This window comes from Guyanagaster necrorhizus, assembly GCF_019112545.1.
Source record: "Guyanagaster necrorhizus MCA 3950 unplaced genomic scaffold BT62scaffold_15, whole genome shotgun sequence".
Lineage (NCBI taxonomy): Eukaryota > Fungi > Basidiomycota > Agaricomycetes > Agaricales > Physalacriaceae > Guyanagaster > Guyanagaster necrorhizus.
Window position 1 is genome coordinate 431647 of NW_025064894.1, and position 21329 is coordinate 452975.

The window sequence follows — 21329 nt, forward strand, 5'->3', positions numbered from 1 at the left end:
TGCGGAGCAGTACTAATAGTTGCCTCGAACACATTCACAAAGATATTACCCTACGAACGTGGTACTGTCCTCCGTAATCCGTATTGAGACTTAACCCCATTTCTAAGGCACCGGCACTTATTATGCCGCCCGATTTGCCAAGCAGCTTATGAGCGGCAAACTGCGATTTAGCGCCGAGTTCAGGCTTCGAACCAAAATGCAAGTAGACTTACCATTGTGCACATGTTCTCGAATGCAATTTCCCCGCTGTTGGGGCTAGCAAAAGGTGGGGCCCCACATTTCCCCTTGGCGGATTTATCGGCGCCAATACTAACCCCCCCCCCCCCCCCCCCGATGTAGAAGCGGAAAGAATGTTTTCCTTCCGCACGCCGCGAGACCCTCTATCTTGGCCTACCTGGTGTTCAGCTGTCCTCGGCGACCACTGACATTGGCAATGCGAGCGGAACGTATCACGGAAGGCAATACCAACATCCCCAAATGTCGGGAGCCGGTCCGTGCAAACGTATAGGAGGCTAAAACTTGTCCCAGTCATTACCGGAGACCTCGTGCTTACCTTGCATTTCCTGCTTCCTCCTTCACTTCGCAAGACCTAAAACCTAGATGGAAAGCACCTATGGCCTCTTCCCTCAGTCCGACCAACGTGCAGACCAATATGCCCGCCGAGGCATTGCTGGTACCATCCCAGGCCACGCTTAACGTTTCGAGTCCGTTTGGTACCAAGGAAAAGACCGAGGATGCTCACGATGGGGAGAAAACCGATCAAGTCACGTCTTCTCCTCTGGAATGGCGCTATCCCGATGGCGGCACGCGTGCATGGCTAGTAGTACTTGGATGCTTCATGTTCGCAGCGACGTGCATGTAAGTTCCACTTCATCCTCGCTCTCTGTGCCAGCTCTGACATCGTCATCCAGGGCATACGGTCTCGTTTGGGGTGTCCTTCAAGACTATTATCATACATACATGTTCCCCGAAACTAGTCTTAGCATTCTCAGTTTACCCGGGGGCGTTCAGAATTTCGTTAGTTTCTCACATAGTGCCTGACTGTTTACCAAATTGAATCGCTTCATCATCAGCTGATGAACTGTACCGCATACTTGTCAGGCGGCCTGGGAGATCGATAGTCAGTGCATTTTTTTTCTGTTCACTTTACTCTGTGCATAACGACTTGCTTAACACAGTGGTTACAAGGTTTGCTGGTCACTATGCATTTCTTTCCATTGGGTCTGATAGTCGTCCCGTACAGAGGCTCCTTATTCTGAGCACTGTTCTCACTTATCTTTGTCTTCTGGCCTCCGCGTTCTCCACAAAACTCTATCATGTCTTCCTGTTTCAAGGAATCTTCTTGGGATTCTCTCAAGGTTTAGGGATGCCGCTGTACATGTCTCTGCCATCGCAATGGTTTCTTGAGAAAAGAGGTGTTGCTACTGGTCTGGCGGTCTGTGGATCAGGAATAGGCGGTGGCGTCTTTTCACTCATCGTCCGCAAATTGTACGCTGAGCGTTTCAATTCCGTGTCTGCGAATTGCTTATCACCATCATTTTGTAGACTATCAACGGTGGGATTCAGAAAGACGATGCTGATCTACAGCTCTATGAATGCTGTAATATGTATTATTGCGTTGTTTTTATTGAAAGAGCGAGCCCGTCCAGGTCAGGCGGAAGAAAGGAAACGATGGTTGCCTGAACGTGTGGATGGAAGATTGTATAGCGTCGCTATCAGTGTCTTTATTGGCATCTTCGGCTATCTTGTTAGTCCTTCCAGTGATCTGTGACCCTTTGCCCTAACACTTAGATACCAACAGGCACCCTATTATTTCAGTACCACATACACCAAGCAGTTCGTACCATCGATTGGAAAGGATTCTATCCTGGCCGTCATTCCCTTGGTCGTGATGAATTTCAGTGGTGCGTGTTCTTCTCTGTGTTCTTCCTGCTCCTTCTAATTATTTCTCATCAGCTGGAATTGGTCGCGTAAGCGCATTATTAGAATTTCCCGCTTACAAGCGCATTGTCTCCCAACTAATGTTTTCGTCATTCTCTGTGTTTCTTTTGACCTTCCATAGATCCTAGCTGGTAGACTTGCCGACTACTTTGGTCCCATCAACATTTTCTTCTCCTCGTTTTTCTTTGGGGGCCTTTTCCAAATGTTGGTATGGACATTCGCGAAGACTTACGCCTCGATCATCGTATTCTCGATTCTCAATGGATTGGTCGGATGCTGGTTCCTCAGTCTATTGCCTGTGGTTTGTGGGCAGCTATTCGGCATACAAGGGTTGTCGACGATCACTGGTCTTATGGTCCTGATGAATTCACCCGGTGAGTGCTCCGGTTCAGCTCACTGTGCTATCTTACAAACTATTTACCGTGTTAGGACAAATGGCTGGAGCTCCGATAGCTGGTGCGATATATTCTGCATCAGGGGATAACTGGGTCGCGGTCACTATGTATTCTGGTGGTATAACGGTGCTTGGCGTCCTGTGTGTTCTTTACGGTGAGTGACAGTGCCTGCGCGCTGTCGGTAATTCAAGTTGATTGCACCATTTTAGCTCGTTTCTCGTATGAGAAGCGTATCTGGGCTTTTGCGTAGACGATAATTAGGACCTTAGCGATTTCTCTTGCGAAGTTCGGTGGAGGCGGATTGATGGGGATGTACAAGCGGAAAGGTCTGTATGGTTCGTGCACGGCTGCCATTAATGCGCATGTAAACGTAAGAATTAGAGCATTATTACTATGACTAAAAAAGTACCTAAGATCTCGTCGCCTATATTCATTAAAACAAGTCTTTCATAGGATATTTTACTCTCTTGCCCATTCCCGCTGCCCAACTTTGGCCTCCAAGCTGATAGCACGGATGAGGGTGTCATGGTACAAGTCCAGCTCGCTCCATAACAATTGTTCATAGTATCCTATAAGCTCGAGATTGGCCCGTAACGCATCAAGTGCTGCAGTGAACTTGATAAGAACGCTATATTTGTTTTCACGAGCCGTCTCCGCGATTTCCTGGGCCACCGTATCAGCAAGATCTTTAGGACGAGTCGGCTTCTCCAGCGATTCTCGGAATGCAACGCCATTCATGCACGAGCAGTTGAGGCCGACACCGTTCAGTATCGCGAGGAACCTGCGCTTCCTCTTCTCCTTTGCGTCAGACACGGCCATTGCAAAGGCGGGAAGAGTAGTCAGGGGATACACGAGATCTCTGATCCATTCGGGGACGATGGCACGTATCAACTGCCCCAAGTTTCGCGTATGAAGGTAGATGACAAGGTGGCGAAACGTCTCGACGTCGGGAACTCGAATACCCACACGAGGAAGCTCTTGGTGCAACCGGGTCGGAAGTCTCGGTGACCGCGAGAGATTCGGCGCATTCAGCACGAACAACAGGTCGTTGATGGGAAATTCGAGGGCTCGAGCAGGAACAGGTATTTGAGAACCTGCGGGTGCGTCCTGCGAGGGGAAAGCCACAAGGATGTGTGTCGGTCCCAATGATCGGGGAGAAATCAACAGGCCATCCGAAACGTTGGATTTTAGTACCCATGCCTTCAGAAAAGCGTTGTCCGGATCTTTGAGAAGAGGGTGTTCTGCAGTAGGCCAGGGTATGGTAGCCTGGGTGCTATTATCCGAACCAGAAGAGACAAGGCGGATGCTCGACTCGGCGCCACTTTCAGTGCAATCTCCACCATTTGCTGACGATGAGGCGGCACCTAGCCAGGCTGAAGTGCGTACGACCGACTCAGAATTGGTAAATGCCCTGGTACCATCGCAGCTGATAGAGTGATACAGCCACTGACTGTAACAAGCCTCACAATTAGACATCAAGAATTAGAAATAGATACTTACGAGGAAACGTACGTCTGCGGTGATACAGACCTGAGTCTGAGGCTTTGGCGAAGCTGCTCGGTGGTAGTGGCATGGCTTTTCAGAGTATCTTCGCGATCCGGCGCTATGTCTGCGAGAATGGACCTGTTGATTGGGCGCTCGTGCGGCAGCTCCTCAGACGCCAAGGGTGCGCTCCCTGGGATGAACTTGAGGAAGACGAGGGTAGAAGGAGCTGCTGCCATCTTGAAAAAGGCGAGAGGAGGTTTTGTTAGGAGGAAGCAAACTAGCCGTCATTTTATACCAATTCTTGTCCCCACGTTTTATGAGTTCAAAAAAAAAAAAGAACAATGGTGCCATCAACTAGCATTGACTTGCTTGAGACTTTGTCGGTAACAAAGTCATCATTTACGTAAGAAATTGGCAATGGTCAATGTTTTGTCTTTGTCCACGAACTACTAAATTTGAAGATGGCTTGGCTCGTAAGAAGAGGGACCGGTTCAAGTCTGATTACAAGACAAACCAAGAGGCCGGCTTTGGGTAGGCTTTTCGCATCTCTTTGTGCGAAATGAGTTCCTAATTTTTCATTGACTATCTTTGATCAGATAATCACGAAGTTTCAGACGACCCACACTTGCTACCTTACGAATGCTGGCACTCGGGATTTGTATCGTGAACGATTAATGAGAACCTTCATTGCCACAAGATGCTCTCCCAAGTAGGGGATATTGCGCAACCATATGTTCGCGTTACACGGCCATCGGAGTCGTCGTTTTGTGAGCCGCGTACACTAGCTGGCTTCACGAGCATGAGTCCTATCCTCCCCATCATGATATCTACCACAGCGAGAGGGGGACTCTAAGCCAAATTATGGTCCGTACGCCGGGATCGCTGCCATATAGTCAAGTACGTCTGTACGATCTTCAGAAATGGAATGCCTGCCTGAGAAACATGGATTTTGCCGCGGAATTACAGGCTTCATATCGATGTTCGGACCCATTTTTCTCGGACTTCTGATCTACCCTGGTGTTCTTCTTGCTGGCGACATATTGGTTGCGCATCCTTGAACTTCGATGCGTTGTCGGTGAATATGAGATTAATGTACACCGAAAAAAAAAAAAAACTTGTCAATTCTTGTACGCTATACGGCAAAGGTCCAAAGTACAATGTCTATGTCTCTAAAATGATGGATCGGACTCGCTTTACATCAGCCGTTCTATGTACAGTAGCTTTCACAAACGCAGGAGGTTACTGGCATACTGCATAGGACCATAACAATAAGGCACGACATACATACGCCTGCCAAGAGCTAAGAAACTTGACATGAATAAATAGTCAAAGGGGTCTGAACGCCCTCATGTTTGGAGGGTAACTGAGCACAAACTACAGTGTCGTTTCTAGTTCCGGGGGGAACCCTACTTCTATAAGCCTCATTTGATCGGTGTTCAGGAAGTTGGGACAAGAGGCAAAGGGGGCTTAGGTGAGGCCAAATTCCCTCAGAATTTCTCGCTGAGATCGGCTATCTCCACGACCCGGTTGGGCAGCCATAAACGCCACGATCTTGTACTTATTCGTGTTCCCAGATCCTGAAGTAGCCCTTCGGGAAAATCATGGAGTCCTAGACTACAAGGGCGCTGTGTCGTGGTTTACTAGTAGCGATGTATTATGCAGCCTCATTAAAATGGGCGAAAACGTGGAAATTGGCATTGGCTGCCACAGCAGAGTTTGGTACGGCAGTGACCTGGAATATGAGCCAGCGACGCGGGGAAGTGTAGAAATAGTTATACTTGCAGTAGTAGCTTTTCAGCTATTTGTAATGCGTGATTTCGTACCCAGGCGCCAGTTTATACAATAGTAAACTTGAAAAGTTAGCAGAAACTTGTAGTGATAAATGGGCTTCAGCCAAGCTGCGGCCCGAGCTTACTTCGGCCGGAAATCTGCCGATTTGTCTTCCCCCCCCCCCCCCCCCCTAATGATGACATCATACTATGCTGAGACAGCGGCATCTTAAAAGTTGCGTTTATTCACTCGTAAGTTGCACCTTCACAATGATAAAATATGTTATTCAAGTGAGTTACAACTTTCTTTCGTATTATGTACAATAATGATAGATATGGCTTTCCTCTGTGCTGAGCCCTTGTTCAGACTTAGGCCAGGCTTGCCACTTTTTCAGGCCGCACAAGCCGAGTGCGTTGAGCTTAAGTACTGCTAGCAGAAAGGGCCGCCGAATTGATCGAGGGAAGGAAATAGACATTGATGAACATTGATGATTTTTGGTCCTATTCCAGAATGGTTGTGTCGATTTTTTCATTACTCGCGTAGTAGGAATGCCCCTTGTAGTATTCTCCATGTGTTACTCACGTGGCTACTAATTCGAATCGTCCCACTTACTCCCGATGGCTCCTTCTTACCACTATCATCTATTTGCGAGGTGGGATCCCGTTATCTATGTTCCCTTCTCTAAGGCAGAAACCTGGACCACTCAACGGCCATGGATTCCTGGGTGGGCCCAGTGGTGCATTCACCCTGTCTGTAAATGAAGTACTTCTTGGCGCCTTTGAATCGGATATATCGCAATTCCAGTAGCGATGGGTGACCTCTTTAGTATGGTCTTGGTATGTCGACGTTAAGGACCTACTTTTGGAACGCCCACAGTTCGGCATTCTTGCTAGTTTGGCCCTGGTCCAACCGTTCCTCTGATGCCTGCACTCGTCGCGTTTCTCGCAACAGGTTTATTTATCAAGGCCTTCCCGAGCTATGCCAATGACTTCGTGGACCCCGGATGTATTCTACTGGGGACTTTCTGCCCACTACGCGCTATGCACAGGAAACGATAACCCAATGGGCTTTGGAGCTTGCGTTGAAGGGTCTGTGGAGTGAGTGTACTTCAGCTGGAGGCAACAAATCCGAAGTTCAATTTTTTTTCGTAGCTGTCATGAACAAAACTGTTGTACCTCCTTCGGGAGACATGCACGATTATGTGGTTGGGGCATTTTCCGACCTCGCCGATGCTGTGTTGTACAATTCCGTATCTCATACGTTCCAAGACCAACCGACCTCGTTATATTCACAAAACGTGGTTAATTTCCTCAAGGTGTGGTTTTTGAACAACACACTAGGATGAATCCGAATCTGAATTATGCACAAATGAAACGCGGTTCTGATGGTCAAGTCGGCGAGTATATCGGTATTCTGTAGGTATCAACATCAGCACCTGTAATAAGGGCGCTTATTCCCACCATAGTGACCTCAAGTGTTTCACCAAAATTACATTTGGAATTCTCATTCTTCGGTAGGGACTTAGCGCGGATTATACCCCGGAAGTCGATTCTCAGGTGCCGGAATAGTCGGGTGAATACATTACCTGGTTGGAGTCCGCGGCCATAGTTCTAGAAGAAGGGTCAGCCAAGTATGTTGTCAATATAGTGTCATCTTATAGATCCTGACCTTGCGGTGTCCAGCAACCACGGATCGTTCTATTATAATCAACTAGCAGCTTTAAAGCTCATCGTCGACGATCTTCCAGGTGCATGGAATGCCACAGATGCGTATTTCGATGCCCTGTATCCGTTTCGGATAGACGTTAGTGGAGAACAAGTGAGAGCGTTCTTCTATGTATATTCTCATCGGCTAAGAATTCATACGTTGCCGCCGCTCGAAGCTGCCAGGACGCGGCCTTACCGCTACCGCGCTTACAACCTGGCTGCCATGATAGTACGTGTTCGCATCTGTTTGTGTCGACGTCCTGACTGACGTGGCTAGACCAATGCCCATCTTGCAGAATACGCCGCCTCTAGCTCACCAGTCTGGAACAAGACTTCTTCCACGGGTGCTACCATCAAGATGGCCTTATATTACACCATGGGAACTTCAGCTAATTCTAGCGGCGAGAATTCATATTCCGCCGAACTATATACCCCAGTATAGCTGCTGTCGCTTCTATTTACGGAGATGAGGACGGGCGATATGCGTCGTTTCTGAGCGCAGCCGATTCGGGATATGCTGAACAGCCTTATTTTCTGTGGAACCAGCCGCTGGCAGGTGGGACAGTTGCCACGGCCGACTCAGGCACTCCCAATAAGGGTTTCCGGACGCCGCTTCTGAGGATAAGGTGGCTAGAGCTGGCTATTGCTGTGATAGTAGGCTTGGGTAGGATATAAACCGTGGTCGCTCCCATGTAACGTTGAAACTGACAGTGATGTGGCCGACTTTGCGCTGATAAAATGATTCTTCCTAGTTCAAACGCTCTAGCAAGGGCGGGGCCGGACTAGACATGTATGCGAACGTGCGTGTACGAAGAAACAATTTACAGGCACGTACAACGTTATCTCCAGCAACAACGTGGATTAGCTTCGCAGTGATGCTCCCGCTAGAGCCTGGAGTAAGCCTGGATTTGATTAGGTAATAATGATTTTCGGTTATCTGCAATTCGGCAACTTGAACCACGACCACGATTCACTGCAACACAGTCGCGTTGCCTCGCGTTTTAGCTGCCCAAAAGCCTTTTACTTTGAGGTCATTCCCTCCCTAATAGATTCTAATAGGTCAAAGTTGCTATATCGTACGTCGATTTATTCTTCTTTTAGAGGTCAAGTTGACGGAGTTATCATTGCTAGTAGAAGAGGATGACGTCTCAAGCCACAGAATCATCACCTCTCACTATACCTTCTGCCTCAGAACCCATACTATCAATACCCCCTGAGATATCGGCCGACATTTTCGTTTGGGTCGACGTCATGAATGAGCAGTGCCACTCCTTCGATACACCTTGGATTCTCTCCCAAGTTTGCGGGCGTTGGAGGGACATTGCCCTATCCTTTCCACAACTATGGTCCCGAGTTCACATAACGGGTCGTCGGGACCATTTCCTATCAGGCGCCCTTGCCCGAGTGCAGACCGCTCTTGCCCGCACCCGATCATACCCTCTCTGGATAGAGTATTCCGAGACGGCTGATCCTGGCGCACACATGTGGTCCGCCATCCTAGAGCATTGCAACCACTGGAAAACTATCAATATCTTCGTGACTCCAGAATTCGCCAGTCGCCTCCCAGGCGAACAGCATTCTCTTCCATTGTTGGAGTCATTGGATTTCCGCTTCACCCGTTACCTGGTTCGCGGATTGTCTATCCAGGAGAATGCTCTTGATGGGTTCTCTACCGCACCCCGGTTGCGGAAAGTTTCGCTCTACGGAATCCGCTCACCGTCCTGTCTCAAGCTACCGTGGTCCCAACTGACAACCATCAACCTCGCTTGTGGAACAGACCGTGACGAGATCCAGATACTCCTCAAGACTTCGGATCTGCAGCGGGTTCTACTTCTTCTTGACCCCGAGAATGATGTTCCTCTCCCGGGGCCATTTGTACAGTCATCATTGCGTTCAGTGGAGACATGGGGTGTCTCACCGCTCCGATACGTCACTCTTCCCAACCTAGAGGTCTTGAGTGTCTCACATACTGATACTCCCTCGCCTATTCCTATTATCCATTCGTTCATCTCTCGTTCCCAGTGCGCGCTACGAAAGTTTCATCTTAACGGTCTAGAGATCAGTGAGAACCTCCACAGGATGCTGCTAGATCTCCCTAGCATCGAGGACCTCCAGCTAGAATTCTCCTGTACGGTGCCAGGAAGCTTTGAGGCATTTATGCGGTTCCTCACGTATCCCGAAGCGAGCCAGTCTGCAGTTCTACCCAGACTGGAGGATCTTCATTTGGTACACCATGGGTTCGATGACCCGCTGCTGGATCATACTTTTATTGATATGATTCGGTCAAGACGATGCGACTTGCAGCCATCGCTGCAGGTACTGCAGAGTCTTGTCTGCGAGCATGTCATCGATGGGTTGCAGGCCAGCGATGTTTCCTTCTTGAAGGAGGTTGAAGAACAGGGGCTCAAGTTGTACATCAACATCAGTTGTGACGTTGATTACGGATCTCGTCCTTGGTAAAAATTCCCTTCCCATCCATTCAATCATTCCTGTGAGTGATTGAGTATGTTGTTGTGTGGCATCATAGGCTCATCTAGCCCGGCATCAGTGACTACAGCTATCGCGCTTTACATCAGGACGCTTTGGACTAATCCCGTGCATTGATAGAACAAGACATTACTTAGACTAGTGTATCTAATCGTTTGCTTATGCCACACCGATAATTTAGATTTACCTGTCATGTCTGTACTGATATATCTTCTCTAATACACTCTACTCGTTGTTCAGAGTATGCGGAAATGAATTAGTATTAAATTACGGCCGCATGGAGCGTATTCTGTAGATAATGTGTACGTGTGTGTAAGTGATGCGAAAAATGCGGAAAAAGCCATCCTGGATAGAGTAAGATCATGATATATCGTAAACTAGAGAGAAAGGTAAAAGTTATCCAGGAAACCAAAACGGAAAGCAAGTCAGGACAAAGTAAATATAGCATACAATAATTTACTTTCAAACAAATGTCACCGTGCGGCCTGTGGCAGGCCGACCCTCCTGCCCAGCATACCCTCGTCATCCAGGCCAGAGACGTAGCTCACGAAAGGGCTCTCCCTCCCCTCCACTCTCGTCTTCTCCGAGACTTCAAGTGGATTGAAGAGGGATTCGATGAGCGCCTCGGTGGTTTTGGGACCATATGCATACGCAAGAGGAAGGTCTGATAAATCATACGGCCGCGTCTGCCGACCTTGCTGCTGCTCATACTGACGGTGATGATGATTAGAGAAAGCGTGCGAATGTGGGCGTGACCGAGAGGAAGTGGTGGAGGAATCGGAATCATATGGATCGTCCTCGTGGTGGTCGCGGATATGCGCTTTTGAGGCGCCATATTGACCATATATATTGAACCCACGCGGTCGGATCCTGTACACGTCAGTTTCCAATAAGGCCGCTACCCCGTTCAGGATCTCGCCCTTCGGTAATGTGGGAGCGATAAATGCCTGTTCGCCTCCAACATGGGTGAGCTGGATACTCAGCTAAAACAAGCAGCCGTTGGTCTGAGCAGGTGGCATGACTTGATTAAGCCGCACGTACCTTCAACGTGGCATTCGTCTTGCTCTCTCTGAGTAGATATCTACGCGTCACCTCCCCAAGGCTCGGGTCCGCATATTTGGACAAGTCCAGGTAGATGGCCCCCAGGCGTGGGTTTTGTGGCGCGTCGGGATCCCCAGCGATAACACGTTGGGTCACAACAAATTTAGCAGGGTTAGACATGAGAGTATCGGGATTTTCACGGTCACGAGACAGTGGTATCTTGATATATACAGATAGTGATTGGGACCACGTCACTGAATGTTCCACGAGCGGCAGAAATGGTGTCTGTCCACGAGCTGCTGGCCGAGAATATAAAGGTGTAGATGATGACGAGTGGGAATGTGTTGAACTGGCGCTCGAAGAAATGATGAGTGAGGGCATAACAGATCGGTCATCACTGGAGGAACTGAGACTAGACGAGCCGTCGGGAGAGATGGAAGACGCATAGGCGCTACTCGATTCGTTATCGTCTTCGAAGTCCGCCTCTTCCTCTGCCTGCTCCCTCTCCTTGCCCTTACCCTTGATGTCAACTATGCTCGAACTGGGGCACCCTGCTCCATTCCTCCGAGGTTTTACGATCCCCAGCAAGCTTTGCTTCGACCCAGGAGGCACCGTCAGATTCTTCAGCTTCCATCGCACCGCAAACTCTCCATGAACGAGGGGTACGCTCGATATTTGGTGTATCTCGATTTGAGCGTGAAACACAGCGTGGCGAGGCAGGAGACTCTGCAGATGTGCTCGCAGGCCCTTGTGGGGAAGCGCCGTCGCAATATCGGATGTGCCCGCAACCTCCGACCGATAACTATCCGCGTACACAGCATTAACTGGCGCCATAGGAGCCGTCGGACTCGCTGGACCTTCGTATGATGAGCGCCCTATAAAAGTTCCCGTCACCGTAGCGGAAGAAAATGGCTCGATCCAATTCCCCAACGCAAAAATTTCCTACACACCCAGGGTATGATGCGAGTACTGGCGCCTAACTGCAATCTGGAACTCCAGGTGATATGAAGGGGCGTCGAAAAGTTCATATATATGCAGGTGCAGTGCGGAATGGGAAAAATGGCAGTACCATGAGTTGGATGATGGTGGGAAGAAGAAAAGGAGAAAGGAGCAGAAATGTATTGCATTATGATGAGAAACGCTCATTACGCATGCCGGGATGTGTCAGCGTCAGATCGGGTCGTAAATATTCCGATCGGGGTTATCTGGCATTCTCGGCCTGCCGTGGCCAAGGCTTGCGTAACGAAACGTTGAAGTACTGGCCAAGCCTCGAGCCTCAGATAATTCGTGGTGGTCAGATAAAAGTGTGCTCATTCGAGTAAATATAAGCATTTAGATCCTTTCATATACCGAGATTCTTATTTAATGAAAATCGTCTGAAATTCTTAACGAGTTACACACGTGGAACTACTAATGGAACGTTTCCAGGCATGATCCCTCACAGATAGTATAATGGAAGGAGCTCACCACTGACAACGCACGTTCTGTTGCTGGAAAAGGGACCAACTAACTTGCAGCAACGTCAAGAAGGTTAGGAATGCAACAACACACAGTTAAGGCTGTTCGCTACTTGCTTCAGGTAATAAAGGGTTGCTGTTGTATAGCAGCGGACAGCTCCGAAATCAAATCATCATCTTTACGCGCTACCGCGTCGAAGGGTTACTTCGAATCCGCTTCGACACTGAGTTCGGCAAGGGCGCTGTCTTCATGGCAATGCGTGTCAATGGTGGATTCGGAGGAACGTTCATACACAGATCATTGCTCTGAGAGGACGTCCGACAATCCCGGGTCGAGTGGGGCCTTAATTTCAAAGATGCTGACAGGACAGAAAGATTTTACGAAGCAGCATATGCACTGGTATTGTGCGCCACAAGCGACAATCGGAAGGAAATAGTTGATAAGAAAAAGATCCAGGGCAGCGCCAGATTGAAACACTGCCATTGACATCTTTGATGTATATTCGAGGAACCATCTTCTTCCCCGACCTAGCGTCAATAAGAGGGTTGAGCGTTAGCCGTTGATCTCCAAACTATCACCAACGCCTCACAGACCATGGAAGACTATCCTTCGGGTGCTGTGCCAGCTCGATTGATCATATCTATGAACAAGATCCCGAAGCTGTGTTTCTCCGCGTGATGGTCTCTCAGGAGACACGAGGCTACCGGCCGCTAGGCTTGAGGACTTGGCAATGATACAAAATCATCGGCGAAGTCGAGTGGTGACAAGCATCGGAAAATTGGGAAAATCTGTTTGGTTGTCAGTCTTTGACTTTGACTCGTTCAAAGTATAGTATAAAATCCGGTCCAAGAGTGTGTAGACACCAATAAGTTACGTTGGAGCACCAATATTCAAATCACTTTGGGGAATAAGTGAATATAAGGGCAAATATACAGGATTGCGGCTCACCTTGGCGCAGCAGAATGCTGTTACTTAAACCCTCTGACAACTGATGTGAGTCGGGCCTTAACAAAGTTCTGTGAAGCGATCTATCTACAGCTTCGGATGTTTCTGGAAAGAACACATCCAATATCATGCACATCTGAACAATAGTTCTTATCCAGTGAAAGAGCCCAGTTCGACACTTGGACAAGACAAAGCTCTTCCAACGAACGACAGGTATTAACGACCGATGACATGAGCTCAGAGGCACCAAGGAAGATATAAGGAGCCTCAGCAGCAGCAACGAGTAGTCGCCAAAGAAAAGCCACAGAACCTGGTCCGTCCGAGGGCAAGTGCGAAGGTGGAAGTAGGAAAGTGTCTGTCCGCCTTGACATGCAGAAATACTTATCACGGCGCTCCGGTAGAGTTGAACACGAGGATTATCTTCCTGCTACCGGTGACCCAGACATTGAGAACCAACCCCCCCAAGGGTGTCATATGTGTTGAAAGAGTAGATAAGAAGGCGAGTCCGGCAGTTGCCGCAGCCGTGCTCAGGAACCCCAACATCTTTGTTTTTCTAATACCATGGAGCTTCATGGATATATTGCTTGGATCGTTGGCAAAGTGATTCTCCTCCAGGCCCTTTTAGCGCATCTGCGCAACCCGTAAGAAGGCCGTAACTATGGCCGTCTCTGCACACGACGCGTCTCCACTAGCGGACCCTGAGAAAATATCATCCAACTAGTGCTGATACTAAAATTTCGGATGGACCACTGGCTGGGTGCGCACGTCGTACTTCGAACAAAATGACATACTTAAGTTTGGGATTAGTGCTGGGGTGATGACATGCTTCGGAGGTCCTCAATCTCGTCACTGGCAGGTACCAGTTCTACTTACTCGTATGCCTTGTCCTCTGAAAGGGAAGGCTGCGTATAGCCAACTAGTAACAAGCGTGCATCACGGTCATATTCGCTAGGAAGGGAAGGTGGCATTGGGTTGCAAGGGCTCAATACTAAAAGACTGGACCAATTGTGCCCCTCGTCTGCTAAAACAGATAAAACGGATGCCCTCCCCTCAGGATGTCGCCAGAGTCATCATGGTCCTCTTCCTCCGAGCCATCTCCGCCATAACCATATTCATATTCTGCCAAGTGTTCGTTGTATTCCTTTAATCATGAATGAACACACGTAAAGAGCAAAGATAAAAAGGCAGCACATACAACTTGACGACGACGTCCACAGACTGCGTTTCCGTTAAAGTTAAAGGAGTCATGATATCCTCGATCTGCTTTGTGTACGGAGAAAGTAGAGACTCTGCCCACCAGCCATTCTCAGGAGCACAGATTACAATCATTAGCGATGACAGAGTCTTCCACGGTGGTCTGGATAGTGTGTTGGCTATTTGAGACCACAGAGTAGTGTCAAACTCTCCTTCGTATATATCAAGCGTCGATCGGATGACCAGCTCCTCAATGCTTGTTGCTTTGGTATTGGCCCAAACTTCGCACCACCATAGAAAAAGAGCCGGATAGACATCGGGACAACCTAGATCCTGATAGTCCGACATCTTGACGGTTAGACTTTTGATGCTCGTCAGGTTGAGGTCCGCTATAGGAAGTAATTCCACATGGGATTCTGATTTCGAAGTGGATGTTAGGATGGCTTGCACTGGATGACAACGTTCTACTTACCGAGAAACCCATGTGACACCCTGAGTTCTTGCAGCTCCTCCGCCACGGCCAACACCCCCCGTAACAGTCCAAGGTCTTCAGCATGTGAGATGTTAACGTCGAGTACCCGTAGGTCATTGATAGTTATGGGACACGACGTGGCGATGATAGACTGAAACAGTCTTAACCGTTCCTCACCCGAACTTACTGTCAGATGCGACACCGAGGGCCCTGCCTGACAAGGGCAATGTGATATCGAGGTTTCCCCTATCTTGAGCGTCCCCAGAATGAGCGTCTCCAGATTATGCGAACTGCGTAGGAAGAAGCAAATGTCGGCTACGCTCTGAAAGCTACCAGAGTAAAGCTGAATTCTCCGGAAGGGGTGAGCTGACAATGTTTCCCGTGCGCTGTCGTTCAGGTGCGACCAAGAAAAGGAATCGGAATTCACCTCAAGCTCGAGAGGTCCCAAGGATGCCATGAACCGATGAAAAGAAGGATGATTGAGGATTTCTTGTGAAACAGAAGCGAAAGGCGATGGTATCCGTAGAATCTTGATGCATCGAAGTGTGGTTTCAGGGAAACAGAGCAGTGTATTGCATTCATTGCCTGCATGGAGAACACATCGCTCAAAGAGGAGGGCTCGACTTGTCGATAATAATTTCCGACAGACGAGAGAGCATGAAGAAAGAGATGGTTTGTCGCCTTTCAAGTAGTTGACGATTATATCTGCCAATTCTTGAGGTAGAGAAGAAATGCGATCCTTGCTACAAATGTCAAATTGTCTCTGTTAGAAGAAGTAAAATGAAAGAATTATGGAAAAATACCGACATGGTATTGTTGTTCATGATGCGATTGTATATCCTTGGAATTTCTTCGAAAATACACGGAGAGGGGTCGTGTATACCGATATTACTGTACCAAGACAAGGTTCAAATGGAAGTTCGGACAAGCGGTCCGAGTTTAGGGCCGGGCCACGCTTAGAACCCGTGTGAATAATAATGTTGACCAACCACCATCTTTGCTTCCGTCTGTCCCTGTTACCACCACCAGTTCTACCTTCGACTACCTTCTACTGCAGCTCAATGGAGAGTGCTTGTTAGTAATGTTACAGCTTGCGATGATCTCACCAAGGGTAGGAATGCGGTGATCCAGACTTGTGCACTGACCACTATTGTGCCCACAAAGGGTAAGTGCTGCGACTTGCGAACAATATCGACAAACATTGGATTTCATCACGACGCGACGCGTCTATAAAATTTTGCATCTGGCATGCTTTCTTGACCCTCTCCTGTATGTCTTCTACTCTCATCTTCCTGAAATTTATCTCTCCTTCTGCTGCTAGCGTGACCAGTGCAGATGGCACCATTCTTGAACGTGTCATCAGTCGCGCCGATCTCTTGGAGGTAGCACCAGATCGCGAAAATGCACTCATGTGTCATGCCACCACTGAAGAACTGCGCGAAACACTCAAGCTTCGTTCTACATCACCCCATGCGTAAGTGGTCATCCAAAAAATGCTTGCTCTGCTCCTCTGACACGCGTTCTAGTCAATCTCTGCATATATATCAGCGCTATGATTCAAGCATGAAACTACCGAAGACTTCTGTTCGTACCTCGGTCTTTCTGTCCTCGTCAGACGTTAGTGGGACTTCAGCGACCGAAGGCTTACGACGGCGCGTCTTATCTGCAAACGGAGGCCCAACGGAAACTCTCAAGGACATCAGAAACCGCCTCGTCATGGACCCCAAAGGGAACATATCTGTGTTTGACCCATGGAACCCTATTGGCCTCAGACTGAGCACCCAAGACAAGTTGATATCCCCTCGACCTCTGGGACCAACTCATGTACTCGTCGTCGTCGATGCTTCAGAGGTCTCAGAAACCGCGTCTCAAAAGCGTACCGTCTGTGCCCGCTCGATCCAAACGCCGATTAATGATCTTCTGTTCAAATTGAACGCGCCTAACCTTTCGAAAGAACCCAAGCTTCCGCCTCGTATGCATCAGGAGCTTCCCCGGGTCGGTATTCGAGTTCCGCACATTGAGACGTTTCGTATCCTAGTGATCTTTTTGCACACGCGCAACCGGATCGAACTGATGCGTGCCGTGCTTCCGGAATGGATCAGAGATATCATGCAGCAAAGGTTAACAGTATCTCGGCTTGCTGTCCCTGCTCAACACGTTGAGTTCAAGGAGAAGAAGAAGACAAAACTGCTTGGTATTTTGAGCCTGGGCTCCATGTCCACGGAAAGTTTTACGTCGGTTGCGCCTGTGGACCCTGACCCTGATCGTCTACTGGATAAAGTTGCTGGGGAGGTCGCAGAAGCGTCGCGAGATGATGATGCATTCGGACGCGATCTTGTGGAGGCTACGGCTACGCTCAATGCATTGCGCGATAACTTGACCTTCATCGGATTTCATGAAAAGTCACTGTGGGCCGAGCTAGATGAGTGTAGCGATGTTTTGTATCGAGCCATCGCCCTTACCTCCGACCCCAAAGATAGCACGTTACAGCCCTCGTCGTTGTACGAAGTAATCTAGGTATTAGGATGTATATATTTCTTGGCCTGGTGATACTATTCATTCCCTGTCACTAAAATCTGCTGTCACACAGTCGTGGCTTCATCCCCGCATATCTTTCCCCCGGTCTTTTTGTAATTTTGTAGTGATATATTGTAATAGTGTCGGGTATAAAATTTCCAAGAGATGCGAAGAAGAGAAAAAATTGCTATTCAATTGCCGAGCACTCAGATTCGAAAATCGATCGTCGTGGGCTTTTGGAAAGCTAATATAACATATTTTGTATAACTTGTGTGCTGGTGCGATCCGTGAGGAGAAGGTCCCGAGCGCGAAAGAGCCGCGATAATTTATTCTCCGCTCACTCCATAATTGCGGCAAAGCCTAATCATAATGGCCGCGGTTCAGCCTAATAAGGATCAGCGAGTGTGGGGCCGGGCTTGAGCCATTTAGCTGGACATTGATGATTTGGCCGACGAGTGTCCTGGTTCTGAAATCTAAGTTATTAAAATGTATGCCTATCCGTTTCTCTGCTTGTCTATGATAGCTCTATGAATCTATGTACTACTTTTACACCATGGTGATAACAACAGAAATATGTACTTGACGGAGCCTAAAGGGGATCAAGGGGGAAACCAACGGAGATGAGACTGTACCTCGCTCGCTCATCTCATACAGCAGCGAAAAGTCGTCTTTCCTTCGAAAAGCGTGCTAGGGAGGAACTTTGACGATGCTCTCGGGTCCAAATGATATCATGTACGCACCATAGAGTAGACAGCACGCTCCTAAAATCATGATGCCCCCAGAATACAACGTCACAGCCCACCACCGCTCTCCAGATCGGCTCAGGATAGCCCCGGATATAGACGATCCAGCAAGCTGGCCTGAAAAAAGCAATCCAAAAATGAGATCGACTCTAATTGAAAGACAAAACACCAACCCGGAGCGTTCATCAAAATCATGAAGCCAGTAATGGTCGACAGCCCTTCCACACCAAACAATTCCGCACACACAACGGGGAGGAGACTGATGAACCAGCAACCGACGAGCCCATAGAGAGCAGCGAACACCATGATCGATGCGTACGTCGTTGAGAACGTCCAAACGAGAATCTGGAAGAGGCCTCCGAGGAAGAACGAGAGGAAGAACACGTTGATTGGTCCAAGATAGTCAGCAAGGCTCCCAGCAGATATCTAGTCACGAATAAAACAGAAGAGTCATGTGGAACCATCAGCTCAAGAGAGAGTGCGCTGTTAAGCGGGGAAATCTAATGATAGGCTCACGCGTCCTATTCCAGCTGTGATGTTTCTTTCAGTGGGGTACTTCACATACGCACGAAGATGAGGCACATACCACAAAGATTCATAACCACCAAAGGACCTACAACCAGAAGTGAATCTGGATTAATAGAGGGCACGAACCGTTTGGTGTACGTCGTGATAAAATAGAACGGGGCCTAAGCAGGCGTTGAGTTACGACAAGGGACCCCGGATGATGTGATCGTACGAGGTATCCAAAGAGCCCAACGCAGATGCTCAAAGCCACGCTGTAGAACTGGCCATTGATGCGTTCCGGCAACCAGCGTTTCTTCCGTCGAAAGCCTGGCGCGCGGCGTTCCTTGATGAGCATGAAGGCAATGATCCACACCGTGCCATTCATGCTGCTATAGACGAGCATCGCCTTTCTCAGCCCAAGACGGGTGAGCCTGTATGACCGTCAGTGGGGGGACACTTCACACTTCCTTTATGCACGTACAACACGCGGATGATGATCGAACCTATACCACCGCCGATCCCAGAACCGGCAACGGCGAGGCCTGTTGCGAAGCCTCTCTTGCGCAAGAACCACTGTGCAGGTAAGGCCATGTATAGCGGCATGCCGAGGCCTTGGGCGAATCCAAGGAGGACGCCTTGGAAGAGGAAGACGTGATAGAGTTTCGTTGAAAAGGCTGAGGAAAGGAGAAAGGCGTAGGCAAGGACGCTACTTAGAGCGATCATTTTCTATGCACGAGTTAGACACAGACTTGATGGCTACAAGTGTGGTGATACCTTGTAGCCACTAAACGAGCCAAGATGAGATAATGAGGGAGAGGTAATTTCATATCACATATGTACTCACTAGCGATCACCTATCCCTCCCGCAATATATGAGGTAACCCCCATAGTCTGAGGTGACGTTCAGGATATATCCGAACAAATGACAGACAGACAGACAGACAGACAGACAGACGTACACAATTCTGGATACCTCCCACTAGAGTCAGGATACTGAGACTGACATCCGGGAACATATAAGTGCTATAATAGTCTTGCAGGGCTCCCCAGATCAGGCCCCATGCCCTTTGGATCGAATGAGAACGATAGATAGCACAGCGGCGCCTGAGCATAAGACTCACATGCAAGTACATGAGAACATAAAACACCCAAGAACGACGAGCCACGCCCGGAGACCACCATCGGGGTACTCCCAGTCATCAGTATTCGCATGATCATCCCCATCCGAGCTCGTGGCCTTCTCATCGAGAGCTGAGCCCAACATCGCCTCCGGGGGAATGACATCGCAAGAGGGAAGGTTGATGTGGGTAGTAGACATCGGGTGCCATTAAACTGCGATGAGAGCATGCATATAAGCAAAACAAAAAAGAAACCGTCGAGAGACTTTTGTGCCCCTAAAATTTTTTCCCCTCGACGGTCCGGAGTCGTGAGTAATAGCGCCTGAACGTTCTGCCTCGGGCGGAGATCCGAGAGGATAGGCGGAAAAACGTCGGAAACGACTCCGGGTTCAACAGGCCTACTTTGACGACACCGTGGCTGATAAGGGAGATGCAAAATATCAGCGCAAGCGCGAGCCAGAGAGAGCGCCGTGCGGACCAGTGGTTTTCGCACGATTTCTTGAATCCTTCGGACCTTATTATTTCCGGGAATAACTTTGAACCATTGGAGAAGCGGAAAAAAACAACCGAGCGTCAAAACAAAGGTAAGTCTTTCATAATATAGTAGAAGATATGTCAGCCTGTATGTTTTAATACCGGAACTTGTGCAGGGAGGCATTTACGCTTTACGAGATTTCCAATGTTGCGGGGCGTATCGATTGAGACTATCTGAGCGCGTATCAGTTCCCAATTTTTGACCAGAAGTCTCCATCGATGCACCAAGTGCATGGATATGCGATAGACTGCTATAGAAGACTGAGTGGGCTCAAAAGTGAAGTTCACACAGTGGCATTTACTGACCGGTGCCGTGTACGAGTAAAAGTCCACGTTTTTCTGTGTCACTCCACCCTACTACCGAGTATTAGAGCATAGAAAACGCCGACCAACTGTTTGCGATGGGGCCCGTGGGGTAAAACCTCCGATAAAGTAACCGACATCTTACATCTTGCGGCGCAGCTCTCTAGGCAGGCAGGCAAGACAGACGTCATATCGGACCACTGTAAATAAACGATAAGAGCGTCGAGCTTGAGTCAGAGAAGTCGGCGCTCCGAGTCTTACACGAGGACAAACTTTGCTATATTTGCCGCCGAAAAACGGTGCCTTGCAAACTTCGGGACCTGACAGGTACGACCAAACTCTTAAATCTCTGGCGGAATTAGTATGCCACTTGAATAGTTACGCGGTATCAGAGAAAGAGGACGGCATTGATCTACAGCCTTCATCTCGCTATGAGCTGGTGTTGTTGTAGAATTGCTGTTGTGAGGGTTTTCGAACGCCGCGGGAGAGCACAATAGCTGCAATCATGACTTTGTAAGGACACGCGTAACGTGATAAATTGATGTTGACGGCGCGAGAATAACAAATACAAATGTTTTTCTTGTGATATCGACAAGCCTGAAAGGCTTTCAACGGGGACAAGCGTATACAAGGAAAAGGAAACTCACCCTGCGATTAGGTGACCTTCGTTTACTAGTCGTTCCTCTGTAAACGACGTGTCAGCCCACCGAGGC

The 21329-nt window shown here is 48.7% G+C and overlaps 9 protein-coding genes across 9 annotated transcripts; 4 read left to right on the forward strand and 5 right to left on the reverse strand.

Moving 5' to 3' along the window:
- Positions 1–613: 613 nt before the first annotated feature.
- Positions 614–2586, forward strand: BT62DRAFT_1007004 (MFS general substrate transporter; the record flags this gene model as incomplete). The annotated part of the gene is made up of 11 exons (XM_043177291.1): positions 614–858; positions 912–1017; positions 1074–1120; positions 1179–1188; positions 1244–1488; positions 1546–1747; positions 1802–1904; positions 1957–2009; positions 2063–2315; positions 2371–2490; positions 2546–2586. 11 exons carry the CDS (start codon positions 614–616, stop codon positions 2584–2586), a joined length of 1425 nt encoding a protein of 474 aa, XP_043038799.1.
- BT62DRAFT_188946 (uncharacterized protein) lies at positions 2461–3901 on the reverse strand. Its single transcript, XM_043179983.1, has one exon. It carries the CDS (start codon positions 3810–3812, stop codon positions 2796–2798), a length of 1017 nt encoding a protein of 338 aa, XP_043038800.1. The 5' UTR covers positions 3813–3901; the 3' UTR covers positions 2461–2795.
- BT62DRAFT_933142 (uncharacterized protein) lies at positions 3795–4139 on the reverse strand. The gene has a single exon (XM_043186496.1). The coding sequence runs from the start codon at positions 4055–4057 to the stop codon at positions 3833–3835; it is 225 nt and encodes a 74-aa protein (XP_043038801.1). The 5' UTR covers positions 4058–4139; the 3' UTR covers positions 3795–3832.
- Positions 4140–6378: 2239 nt separating this feature from the next.
- BT62DRAFT_189005 (uncharacterized protein) lies at positions 6379–7343 on the forward strand. Its single transcript, XM_043179984.1, has 7 exons — positions 6379–6427; positions 6543–6688; positions 6743–6906; positions 6985–7006; positions 7057–7104; positions 7160–7221; positions 7274–7343. The coding sequence occupies exons 2-6, from the start codon at positions 6595–6597 to the stop codon at positions 7165–7167; spliced, it is 336 nt and encodes a 111-aa protein (XP_043038802.1). The 5' UTR covers positions 6379–6427; positions 6543–6594; the 3' UTR covers positions 7168–7221; positions 7274–7343.
- Positions 7344–8105: 762 nt separating this feature from the next.
- Positions 8106–10034, forward strand: BT62DRAFT_189073 (uncharacterized protein). The gene is made up of 4 exons (XM_043179985.1): positions 8106–8373; positions 8429–9425; positions 9480–9788; positions 9846–10034. Exons 2-3 carry the CDS (start codon positions 8438–8440, stop codon positions 9755–9757), a joined length of 1266 nt encoding a protein of 421 aa, XP_043038803.1. The 5' UTR covers positions 8106–8373; positions 8429–8437; the 3' UTR covers positions 9758–9788; positions 9846–10034.
- BT62DRAFT_933145 (uncharacterized protein) lies at positions 9972–11926 on the reverse strand. The gene is made up of 2 exons (XM_043186497.1): positions 10826–11926; positions 9972–10767 (listed from the first exon to the last, which is right to left on the reverse strand). The coding sequence occupies exons 1-2, from the start codon at positions 11657–11659 to the stop codon at positions 10258–10260; spliced, it is 1344 nt and encodes a 447-aa protein (XP_043038804.1). The 5' UTR covers positions 11660–11926; the 3' UTR covers positions 9972–10257.
- Positions 11927–14175: 2249 nt separating this feature from the next.
- Positions 14176–15788, reverse strand: BT62DRAFT_933147 (uncharacterized protein). Its single transcript, XM_043186498.1, has 4 exons — positions 15702–15788; positions 14895–15637; positions 14424–14838; positions 14176–14369 (listed from the first exon to the last, which is right to left on the reverse strand). The coding sequence occupies exons 1-4, from the start codon at positions 15716–15718 to the stop codon at positions 14279–14281; spliced, it is 1266 nt and encodes a 421-aa protein (XP_043038805.1). The 5' UTR covers positions 15719–15788; the 3' UTR covers positions 14176–14278.
- A 99-nt stretch (positions 15789–15887) lies between these two features.
- BT62DRAFT_994824 (uncharacterized protein) lies at positions 15888–17589 on the forward strand. Its single transcript, XM_043190484.1, has 2 exons — positions 15888–16368; positions 16421–17589. Exons 1-2 carry the CDS (start codon positions 16166–16168, stop codon positions 17409–17411), a joined length of 1194 nt encoding a protein of 397 aa, XP_043038806.1. The 5' UTR covers positions 15888–16165; the 3' UTR covers positions 17412–17589.
- Positions 17590–18057: 468 nt separating this feature from the next.
- On the reverse strand, positions 18058–19925 carry BT62DRAFT_898042 (MFS general substrate transporter; the record flags this gene model as incomplete). Its single annotated transcript, XM_043183318.1, has 10 exons — positions 18058–18098; positions 18152–18271; positions 18328–18566; positions 18716–18843; positions 18894–19092; positions 19143–19387; positions 19436–19445; positions 19506–19552; positions 19621–19726; positions 19783–19925. 10 exons carry the CDS (start codon positions 19923–19925, stop codon positions 18058–18060), a joined length of 1278 nt encoding a protein of 425 aa, XP_043038807.1.
- Between the last annotated feature and the right edge of the window lie 1404 nt (positions 19926–21329).

What these genes read in the sequence shown, in the direction of transcription:
- BT62DRAFT_994824 (XM_043190484.1), top strand. Translation starts at nt 16,166, where the DNA reads ATGTCTTCTACTCTCATCTTCCTGAAATTTATCTCTCCTTCTGCTGCT. An exon ending in CGTTCTACATCACCCCATGC is followed by an intron (nt 16,369 to 16,420) that starts GTAAGTGGTCAT and finishes CACGCGTTCTAG; the next exon opens with TCAATCTCTGCATATATATC.
- BT62DRAFT_188946 (XM_043179983.1), bottom strand. Translation starts at nt 3,812, where the DNA reads ATGTCTAATTGTGAGGCTTGTTACAGTCAGTGGCTGTATCACTCTATC.
- BT62DRAFT_933145 (XM_043186497.1), bottom strand. Translation starts at nt 11,659, where the DNA reads ATGGCGCCAGTTAATGCTGTGTACGCGGATAGTTATCGGTCGGAGGTT. An exon ending in AGACGAATGCCACGTTGAAG is followed by an intron (nt 10,768 to 10,825) that starts GTACGTGCGGCT and finishes TGCTTGTTTTAG; the next exon opens with CTGAGTATCCAGCTCACCCA.
- BT62DRAFT_189073 (XM_043179985.1), top strand. Translation starts at nt 8,438, where the DNA reads ATGACGTCTCAAGCCACAGAATCATCACCTCTCACTATACCTTCTGCC. An exon ending in CCTCCAGCTAGAATTCTCCT is followed by an intron (nt 9,426 to 9,479) that starts GTACGGTGCCAG and finishes CGTATCCCGAAG; the next exon opens with CGAGCCAGTCTGCAGTTCTA.
- BT62DRAFT_189005 (XM_043179984.1), top strand. Translation starts at nt 6,595, where the DNA reads ATGTATTCTACTGGGGACTTTCTGCCCACTACGCGCTATGCACAGGAA. An exon ending in TGCGTTGAAGGGTCTGTGGA is followed by an intron (nt 6,689 to 6,742) that starts GTGAGTGTACTT and finishes TTTTTTTCGTAG; the next exon opens with CTGTCATGAACAAAACTGTT. An exon ending in ACGTGGTTAATTTCCTCAAG is followed by an intron (nt 6,907 to 6,984) that starts GTGTGGTTTTTG and finishes CTGATGGTCAAG; the next exon opens with TCGGCGAGTATATCGGTATT.
- BT62DRAFT_933147 (XM_043186498.1), bottom strand. An exon ending in GGTGTCACATGGGTTTCTCG is followed by an intron (nt 14,839 to 14,894) that starts GTAAGTAGAACG and finishes CTTCGAAATCAG; the next exon opens with AATCCCATGTGGAATTACTT. An exon ending in GTGGACGTCGTCGTCAAGTT is followed by an intron (nt 14,370 to 14,423) that starts GTATGTGCTGCC and finishes TCATGATTAAAG; the next exon opens with GAATACAACGAACACTTGGC.
- BT62DRAFT_933142 (XM_043186496.1), bottom strand. Translation starts at nt 4,057, where the DNA reads ATGGCAGCAGCTCCTTCTACCCTCGTCTTCCTCAAGTTCATCCCAGGG.